The sequence below is a fragment of the Malus domestica genome, chromosome 06 (assembly GCF_042453785.1).
Source record: "Malus domestica chromosome 06, GDT2T_hap1".
NCBI classification, from domain to species: Eukaryota; Viridiplantae; Streptophyta; class Magnoliopsida; order Rosales; family Rosaceae; genus Malus; species Malus domestica.
Window position 1 is genome coordinate 25,703,573 of NC_091666.1, and position 10,263 is coordinate 25,713,835.

The 10,263-nt window shown below is 37.4% G+C and overlaps 1 protein-coding gene across 3 annotated transcripts; it reads left to right on the plus strand.

Annotated features, from left to right (window-relative positions):
• Positions 1-1,243: 1,243 nt before the first annotated feature.
• Positions 1,244-9,918, plus strand: LOC103409999 (uncharacterized). Of its 3 annotated transcripts, none has more exons than XM_070823626.1 (26): positions 1,244-1,584; positions 1,674-1,816; positions 1,911-2,178; positions 2,268-2,335; positions 2,436-2,505; positions 2,619-2,984; positions 3,729-3,808; positions 3,908-3,959; positions 4,185-4,338; positions 4,456-4,543; positions 5,071-5,173; positions 5,279-5,384; positions 5,508-5,605; positions 5,806-5,985; positions 6,179-6,430; positions 6,543-6,638; positions 6,749-6,843; positions 6,972-7,035; positions 7,136-7,223; positions 7,368-7,411; positions 7,599-7,856; positions 7,978-8,051; positions 8,257-8,363; positions 8,612-8,730; positions 8,851-8,928; positions 9,331-9,918. In XM_070823626.1, the coding sequence occupies exons 1-26, from the start codon at positions 1,306-1,308 to the stop codon at positions 9,541-9,543; spliced, it is 3,543 nt and encodes a 1,180-aa protein (XP_070679727.1). In that variant the 5' UTR covers positions 1,244-1,305; the 3' UTR covers positions 9,544-9,918. The 3 variants fall into 3 exon arrangements, with proteins under 3 accessions (XP_070679727.1, XP_070679726.1, XP_008346995.3); XM_070823625.1 differs by having other exon boundaries at positions 5,279-5,368; positions 5,507-5,605; positions 7,338-7,411; XM_008348773.4 differs by having other exon boundaries at positions 1,245-1,584; positions 7,338-7,411.
• The last annotated feature ends 345 nt before the right edge of the window (positions 9,919-10,263 follow it).

The following is a 10,263-nucleotide window of genomic DNA, read 5'->3' on the forward strand; positions in this document are numbered from 1 at the left end:
CCACTGACTGCGGGGCAATTCTGAACTACATAAGAATTCCTCCCAATTAATTGGATGGCCGAGTAAGATTCAGCTCAGCTGTCTTCCTTTTGCATTTATGTCTTTAATTTATCTCTATTTTTTTTCTGCATGTTGGGATTTGGCTTCTGAACTAAGATGTAAACAGTGCTCAAATTATGATGCGAAAGTGACTCATCACCTATGCAAATGCAATCATGGATCCTTACAGTACCAATGCCATGACGACCACGCTAGTTAGATGGTTATGACCTACACTTAGTACAGTTATTGCTAATATTTACCTTCACATACTCTACAGTAAAGTTCTGGAAGACGCTAGACTCTAGTCATGAGGCGGGTCGAGGCCTAGCGCTTAAGTGGCTAGGCCCGGGGGTGGCTAGGCTCGGGGGGGGGGGCGCTAGGCCCGGGGGGAGGCTAGGTGAACTATGTAGATTTAAGTAAATTTATCACATATCATATAAATAAGCCCATGCTTATACTTAAAAATTACATAATTGTATTGAGATACATAAATTGTAAAATAAAATGACATATAGATTATAAAATATTAGAATATAATGGAAACATGGAGAACAAACATATAATGTGTATTCATCTAAGTATTCAACAAGTTTTTTACAATTTATTAAAAAAAAGTTATCTATTTTCTGTCTAAGTGAAAGTTACGACTTAGGCGGACGTCTTAACAAGTCTAGGTGTCCTTTCTTAAAGTCAAACTAGGTAGAAAATGGTTAATGTATTGTGAAATTGAGGTTTCTTAGACAAGAAAGAACATAGGATAGAGATTCTTCTCTACGGACGCTGTATATGGCAACAGACTCAAAGTAATAAGGGAAATATGAGATTGAGTGCAACCAAATGCAAGGAATCCTCTTGCTTTTTGTGAAGAGTACCGAATGACATGGTTTAGGTGTCTAAATTTAAGATTTATTTTTACTTTTTTTTTATAAACGATAGGATAATTTACATTAAACTATGAGGAAGGAGATTAAAACACAAGATCTCGGATGCAAAGGTGAATGCTCTTAACCAACTGAACTACAAGCTACTTGCAAGAATTTCTCTGCTTCTTGAATTGAATCAAAAGCGAGTAGACTAACATTCGCCATAAAAAGAGGGCATATATTAAGCCCATATATGAATATTCCAAATGGGCCCATCATCCAATCTATTGGGCCCAATGGATCGGGTCTCTCTTGTCCAACCGAATCAGTTTGGACAGTGTCCGATACGACTAACTGAAAGTGGGTTGGAATTGGAAGGACTGAGAAGCCAAGCTCTGAAATGGCGGCAGCGGCACCACCGTCGTCATCGCCAGTACGGTGGTGGAGGACGGCGTTTCTAACAGTGAGGGACGAAACCCTAACAACTCCTCTGCGCACTTCAATCCCCGAACTCCTCAAACATTCCATCTTCTCCCACTCCCACACTCTCCTCTCCGCCGCCCACGACCTACCTCCGCAGGAAGTCACCTCCGATTTGCTCTTCGTCATGGATCTCGTCATCACAAAGTCTCACGGCGGCGAAGACCTGACTCCTACGTTCACTCACATAACGCACTTGGTATGTATTCGACTGAGAATTTGGCTCTGCGCCTTTGCTTCTTCGTTTTTTCTCCGAAAATTTTGAAAATTGTTGTCGTTTTGATTCAGATCCATGATATCTCCCATCGTGTTCCGCTCGAGATCAATTCAGCTTCTTGGACTCTGATCCTCGACGCTTTCAACAAAATGCTTCGCTCGTTCATCGGCTCTTCGTCCTTTACGCCGGTTATGGAAGCTCTGCAGACTCTAAGGTATGCTCAACTCCTCTGGTTTTCGGTTCCATTTCCGGAAAATTTGCGTTCTGATTGTGAATTCGATTGTAATTTGTAAATTCGTTATCTTTAGACGTGTTATGAGCGCGTATCAGAGGAAATGCACGACGGCGGAGGAGGTTCAGCTGGTGAAGTTCCTGCTGCGAATCATTGAGAGCTCTCATGCAGAGTTGAGCTCAGTTCGCAACCAAAGCTCGGTTCTTGAAGTTGGGAAGAGAATGCCGGTGCCTCGATATTGTAGTTTATGGGAAGTTCAGACGCTTGCATTTACTACGCTTGGAGAGGCAATCTCCAGAGTTGGTTTAACCTTGCCGTTGGACATCTGGAGATCAACAATCGAGGTCCTGATAATTTATTTGACACTTGTAATTCTGTGTATTTGTATGTATGTATGTATATGTGATGCTGATGCGGTTTTGCTCTCACTTAGGTTTTTAGGAAAGTGATGGATGGCTTGGCAGCTAAAAGCCAGCTTGTGGAAGACGCTTTTATGTCCAAGTATTCCAACAGTCTCTACTATTGCTTGCTTCGACATATTATAAATGAATTTGTCATCCTTATATATATTGGCAATGGTACGCCATTTGTGCTGCTGCAGGTTTTATTTATCGCTTCTGCATTGTCTGCATTTGACTCTCGCGGATCGTAAGTGTTCATTTTCTGACCATGTAAGTTGATGATTTTGTTTACTGAAATTATACTAAACTGATAGCCTGGTTCAGATTGAGTTGTATCTTCAACCATCATATTTCACACCTTCTGGATTTGATTATCCTTTCAGGTGTCAAGTTTTGTGGCTGCTTTGCGAATGTTCTTTTCCTATGGCATTAATAGTAGAACCCAACATACCTGTTCAGCAATTGGTCAAAAGGAAAAGGAACCTAGTTTAGCAAGCCTTAAGTTGGGTTTGGAAGATTCTAAAAAGACCGATCGTACTCCATATAGGCCTCCACACCTGCGCCAAAGGGACAATTCAAATATGAAGAAGAGTGGAGCTCAGGGTTCTCAAAGTTTATCAGATCATGAATCTTCCGCAAATGAGTTTGCATTGTCAGATTCAGATTACAGTGACAGTGATGGATCAATTAAAGACATTGACAACATTCAGAAATCAAAAGTCCGAGTAGCTGCCATTGTTTGTATACAGGTAAGTTTTGCAATTTTTTGGTTCTTATCCTCTTTCCTAATGTCAAAGTTATTAAAGATTTTTTCAGTTTTTTTTTTGTCTTTTTTTTATTCACTTCTTTTTATCTCAATGTCAATAATAGGCTACAGAATAAGATGTACCCTGCCCTAGGGTCTCACCTCCCAAAGATCTTAGATCTCTTATTTTACTAAAGGGAGGAAATACTAATTTACATCACGGCATCCAATTAAATCTTGGGGTGTAAGCTAGCTAAAAGAAAAAAAGTTCAGTATTAAGTGATTAATGTTGTTTTACATCTTAAGTGATTAAGTGATTAATGACAGTGATTAAATCTTAGGGATTCGATTGAAGCAGTGGATAATATGGCTGAGCAAAAAGTAGCTGCTTTTGTTTTAAAAATTTATTGTCTTCTTGAAGCTACAGAATCCCACCAATCATTTTGGAAAAGCAATATTTCTTTACTTGTTAAAAGTTCGGGCAGAAGGAAAATGTTAAGCAAATGTTATGTGATCTGGGCCTCTGGCTGGCGTAAGTAGCTATATTGATTACCTCGCTTTTTGAGTTGATTTTGTTTACTGGTGTACCTATTAATATTATGAAATCTAACAAGATGGTGACAAGTGACAACATCTTAGCACAATGACATTATCCATTATGTACGAAGAAATTGGGATGCTGTATTTTGACAATGAAATCTTTTACTGTTTGCACACTTACCTTCTTTTCTTCGTTAATTTGGTGAAGGATCTTTGTCAAGCTGATTCCAAATCATTTACCAGCCAATGGACGCTGCTATTGCCAACCAGTGATGTACTACAACCTAGGTAAAGCATCCCACTTTCTACTATTCCCAAATAGTTAATTTCATATACTTGATCCTCCACCACCAAACTCACTTTTTCCTGTTATGTTCTGAATTACAGGAAATATGAAGCAACACTAATGACATGCTTGCTATTTGATCCTTATCTAAAGGTATCATTAACTGTTGTTACTGATTAGATTTAGACACTGCACTTGCTTTTGGTGAATTATTTGAACCTAGACCCTGGGTTTATGTAAAATATCTTTGTACTTCTGCTATGGTTCATGGCAATTTGTTTTCTCATTTTCACAACTTTCATACATACTCCAATGGTTATATAATAATCTATGTTCAGTGGTGCTTCTAGCTGACATGTGCTTTTCTATTGTGGCTAGGCACGGCTTGCTTCTGCATCAACCCTGGAAGCAATGTTGGATGGCCCGTCATCTGTTTTTCTGCAGGTAGCAGAGTTCAAGGAATCTTCTAAACGTGGATCTTTCACATCACTTTCAAGTTCCCTTGGACATATACTAATGCAGCTTCATACAGGTATGTGAAAGCCACTATGCTGCACAAATTCATACTTTCACTGCAATAATATTGCTGTTACATGTTCAAGTAACTTATTCTCATGACGTCACAATTTTTATGATGTATCTGGTGTAGGTATTTTATACTTAATTCAACGTGAAACTCATAGTAGACTGATGGCATCCCTGTTCAAGATTCTCATGCTTTTGATATCATCTACACCGTATGAGTTCTCCCCCCAAAAATTTTGTAATTGTTAATGATTTGCTTCTTTTCTTTGGTTTTGTTTAAATGTGATTTGGTGTTCAAAACACTTGTATCATCTTATGTTTCTCTTAAGCTGTATTCAGATTCCAAAACCTCCAGTTAGAACTATTCAGTGTGTACTTTTTAATTCAGTTCTGAAATTGGGCAATTTGGCTTACAGCTTTAATAGCATTTTATATTGCCTTTATGCCCTTTTTGGGTTTGAATCTTTCCCTTACCAACTTCCCTTACTTTTGGGTGAGTAAGTCACCTCCTTTACTTTAGGATCTGACTCCGAAAATCTTGATTTCAAACAATATTCTTTATTTATTGCAGCGAGGATAGGAAAAGTGGCACGCTCTGAATACTGATTCTTCATAGTAGCATTTTATTTATTTTATTAGACACTTGTGTACACAACAAAACGATGAATGATGTTACTCCCTACTCTTTTTTGAGGAAAATCTTGTGTACTTATATTTCCTGTCAATGATCATTTTACAGATATTCAAGAATGCCTGGAGAGTTGTTGCCAACAGTTTTTACGTCTCTACAAGAAAGGATGAAAAATGGATTTCCATTCAAAAGTGATCAGACTGGTCTGCTGGTTAGTTGTCCTTTTTTTCTTTTTCTTTTTCAGGTAAAGAGTAATATCTGCATTGCCTGCCCTTCCCCACTGTTATAACTTAACTATTTTTATCTCGTTGATTAGGCTTCTTCTATTAGTTGCTTGACAACCGCTCTGAACATCTCACCTTCTTCACTGCAAGTTAAAGACATGCTTCTGGTGGAGATATCTAATGATGAGCTTAATATTGGTAGCATAACTGATTAACTTTACTGGTGCTCATGTTTGCTAATTCTTAAGCTACACCATCCTTTTGAAAATCATCACACTTTGTCTCATTTCTGTGCCTTTCCACTTTGTCTCCTTTCTCCAGATTTTGTCGATGCTAAAAAGAAGTCAGCTGTTCTCTCTACACTGTTTCAATTTTCAGAACAAGTTAGCAACCCAACGATATGCTTTGAGGCTCTTCTGGTAATTGGTTTATGATAATCAGGTTTTGCAGCGGTGCTGATTCTTTTCTGGGCAAGCATGTAGCATGCCATCAACTGTCATGAGATGCTTGTGGTTTTTCTATTAGTGTCTTTTCGACTATGCACTTTCTTTTCTTAAAGGAGTTTGGCTATTTTGACGCATTTGGTGATTATATCTAAGGCTTATATTGTTTCTTGTAGGCACTTAGGGCTGTGTCCCATAATTACCCAAGCATAATGTTTTCCTGTTGGGAACAAATTTCCACCATTGTTTATGGTGTTTTGAGGGCAGCTATTACTGAAGTTCCTACAGGATATAAGGGCAATACTAGAAATTTTGTTGGATTTATTGGGGAAAAAGTCATTACAGCTGCTATTAAAGTAAGAGTCCTTTAATATCAGCTATTTTTCCTCTCCAAAAAAGTAAATGAATACTATTAATTTTTGTTGAGTTTGTTGTACATTAGAAACAAGCGAGACCTTACAAAGTGGTATTTTTAGGTCATATTCATGTAATTGATTTTTTTCCCCTCGCGGACATATACGTATAATGATCCTTGATGTCAATTATCAGGTTTTGGACGAATGTCTACGGGCAATATCTGGATTTAAAGGAACTGAAGACCCTTTAGATGATAAATTACTTGATGCTCCATTTATTTCTGACTGCATAAGGATGAAAAAAGTTTCATCTGCCCCTTTTTATGAACCAGAGAACTCAGAAAATACTAGAGATGAACCCACATCATGTCAATCTGGAACAGAGCAGTGGTGTGAGACAATTGAGAAACATATGTCTCTGATTCTTCACCATCCTTCTGCAGTGGTTAGTTGTTATAAACGTTTGACTTTTTCCCAAGTGGGGTAATATACCAAATGTAGGGATTATCTTTTTGCGTTTTTATCTACTGTTCTGAACCTTATAAATTTCCTTGAAGGTGAGAGCAGCCTCTGTTACATGTTTTGCGGGTATAACTTCTTCTGTATTCTTCTCATTGTCGAAGGAAAAACAAAACTTCATTCTTTCTTCTTCTGTAAGTTTTCTTGTAACTAATCACTGGTGCTATACTGTAACCTCTCTGTTTTTTGTAAATGGAATAGAAAGCTTTTTTTCTTATCGGTTATACGTACAAAATCCTTTTAGGTTCGTGCTGCCGTAAGTGATGATGTGCCTTCGGTTAGGTCAGCTGCTTGTCGAGCCATTGGAGTCATATCAATGTTTCCTCAAGTTTCTCAAAGGTGATTTTGACATGTTTTTAATGGCATTGAATGATTCTCAGAGTTCTTATTATCTGTTATCGACTTCGAATTTTATGCTTTGTTCGAGAACCTTTGACAGAGATTCATTAAGAACTTAAATTATACAGTGCAGAGATCCTTGATAAATTTGTTCATGCTGTGGAGATTAACACTCGTGATCCCCTGATCTCGGTATTTTCCTGTCTGTCTAATTATATTTTATATTTAATAAGATTGGTATTTCATTTTACTTCTTAAGCAGTCAAAACCTTTCGTATAATTCTTATTTTAGGTGCGAATAACTGCTTCTTGGGCTCTGGCAAACATATGTGATTCTATCCGTCATTGTATTGATGATTTTGCCTTGAAACAATCTGGAGGTGAGCTTAATTTTGAAGCGTGATATATCAATGGTATTTACACTGTATCATTGATTATTCAAACTACTAATCTTCTTTCTATTGTTTTTTTTTTTTTTTTTCATTTCTGTATAGGCTATCCTGAAATCTCTAAATTATTCACAGTATTAACCGAGTGCGCTTTGCGTCTGACTAAGGATGGAGATAAGGTTAGATATGTTAACAAGTCAAGTCATTTCGTTTTTTCCTCCTTTCTATATGTTAGTTGAATATGATGATAATAAGCCAAATGATAGACACTTAGATGTAAAGAATTCATAGTGTCTGCTCATTTATAGTCATTGATAATTCATGTATATCTCACAGTTCTGAGTATTTTTTTCTTTCTACAATCAGATTAAATCAAATGCTGTAAGGGCTCTAGGGAATCTTTCAAGATCTATCAAATATAGAAGCAATAGTGACAGGATAGTAGACAATAATGGCATGCCAATAAAGAGCACTAAACCTGACAAAATATCATCAAGCAATTACAGGGAAGGAAGTCAAAGAGATGTATCAATATCATGCCATCCAGCTTCTTTGGGAGATTCTCATTGGCTAGAGAGGGTCGTTCAGGCATTTATTTCTTGTGTTACGACTGGTAATGTTAAGGTACCATGCTGACAGTTCTTACTTGCTGAGATTTTATTTTCTAATTTGAGTGGAATGGATGAGACTGTATCCTCATTATTATCTTCTGTTTTCAACTCTAATTTTACTGTGCATCTAACAGGTCCAATGGAATGTTTGTCATGCTTTAAGCAACCTATTTCTGAATGAGACATTAAGACTGCGAGAGATGGATTGGTATAGTTTGAATCTTATGCGGGCATGGTTACGATGTTTTTTATTTCTTGTTGGAAATCAATTTATTGATGTATGAGGTTGAAATGCCTAATATTTTACTAGTGTTTACAATAATAGCTTGTTTTCTCTGCATTCTCCTAAAGTATGAAAGTAAGCTCATAAATCATAACTAAAAAAAAGCTAACCGTGCATTGTTTTCTGACAGGGCTTCGTCTGTGTTTAGTATTCTTTTACTGCTGTTACGCGATTCTTCCAACTTTAAGATCAGGATTCAAGCTGCTTCTGCTTTGGCCGTGCCAGCATCAGTATTTGGTATGTAGTTGGATTTACCCTTGTTTCTATGTTATTGTTGCCTTGGTAACTTCACAATGCTATATATCAGTTATCCTTCTCCACCAAAGTTCAATTTTTATTGTTATCGGTTCAATTAGTTGACTGACATCTTCTGGATGCATTTTTGATCAAGGAAATCTTGCTCATTGTGTTTTGTATGAGAATCCTTTAAATCATCCCTTGATACAATCTGGAAACTAAAAGAGAAGCCTATTGGTTTGTTGTAGATTATGGAGAATCCTTCTCCGATGTCATCCAGGGTCTGGTGCATATATTAGAGAATCAAGGTTCAGATCGGATTGCATCACCGTCAAATTTCAAATACAGGGTTGCACTTGAAAACCAGGTACGTAATGCACCTGAGCAGTTGTGAATTAATATTGGTTGAAATAGTGAATTTTGGTTTAATGTGCATGTGTTTGAGGTATATGATGTGTTTATTAGTTTTTTCTTCTGCCTGGTTCAGTTGACCTCAACCGTGTTGCATGTTCTTATCCTCACTTCAAGTTCGGATCATGAACCCGTCAAAGATTTCCTTGTAAAAGTAAGTGTTTCTTACACGTAAATTGAATTAACTTGGCCCAGGATAATATTCGTAGTTACTTCTCCACGAGTTTTATTGTAGAAAAATATTTTATCATGTCATACCGTAGATCATTTTCACGAAGTGACCAAGTGAACCATGATAACAATTTTCATTTTGGAGATAAACAAAGGGGTGTGATATCCACACACCCCATTTTACTTCTCACACACCTTTTTAATTTTCGACCGTCGGATCGGATGAATTGAAGAAGATCAAAGGACAGAAATTATCAAGGGGTGTGTGAAAAGTAAAATAGGGTGTGTGGATAGCACACCCCTAAAGAAAATGGTCATGTGTGCATATGTTCATGTTTGCTGATATGTCCATTTTCTTGGACTCATTTTCTTTCTGCGGATACAGAAAGCCTCGTTCCTCGAAGACTGGTTCAAGGCGCTATGCTCGTCACTTGGAGAGACAAGTTGTCAAGCTGAACTTGAGAATAATAAATCTACCGGGAATCCGAAGAACGAGATGATATGCAACGCAATTGGGTCGCTAATCCAATTGTACAATAGCAGGAAGCATCATGCAATTGCCCAGAAATTTGAGAAGTTAGTGAACGGCATCCAGTGAGTTCTCGGTTGACTTTCATACTCCTGCTGTACATGCCAACCTTGTGATCAAGCTCCTCGCACAGCCACATAATATACTGGAAAATGCCTCCCTTTGAAGGCAAATTTTTCATGGCGGCACGACATCTCTAAAGATGCACTGGCAGCATACAAGACTCTTGAGGATCATATGAGATCGGGTTTCTGTGCTTTTTTCATGGGAGGGGGTTGGATAGGACCTATTTCCTATATAGGTTGTATTGTCGGGCATATATATATATATATATATATATATTATGTATTATTATATGGTGTATCTGGACTAAAGTATAGAACGCTACTTTCGGCCCTAAATTATGAAAGTTTATACAAAGTAAGCCACTTTATATGTTCGAAACTCGTTCCTGGTGTGGAAGTCAGATTTGTGGTTAGGGAGAGATTGAAATGTTTTTGTGAGTCTTCTTGGTCTCCGAAAGGAGTGGATAATCGTGGTTCACCATCAATTGTAGTGTCAACAAATCTAGGTGACGTCTAGATTCTTTGAGAGTATAGAAAGCAACACTGCCAAAAATGGGAAATAGAAAAATAAATAAAGGTTGTTTTTCTTTTGTATATAAAAAAAGTTGTGTTTGTAATCGAACATTTGACTTAACCGAGTCCTAATTTATTCTCATGCCTCCTTTCACTATTCGGACTGACCTCGGGGGCTTTTGGTTGATAAGTTATTGTGAACCTTTGACCT

What these genes read in the sequence shown, in the direction of transcription:
- LOC103409999 (XM_008348773.4), top strand. Translation starts at nt 1,306, where the DNA reads ATGGCGGCAGCGGCACCACCGTCGTCATCGCCAGTACGGTGGTGGAGG. An exon ending in TCACTCACATAACGCACTTG is followed by an intron (nt 1,585 to 1,673) that starts GTATGTATTCGA and finishes GTTTTGATTCAG; the next exon opens with ATCCATGATATCTCCCATCG. An exon ending in CTCGTGATCCCCTGATCTCG is followed by an intron (nt 7,036 to 7,135) that starts GTATTTTCCTGT and finishes TTCTTATTTTAG; the next exon opens with GTGCGAATAACTGCTTCTTG.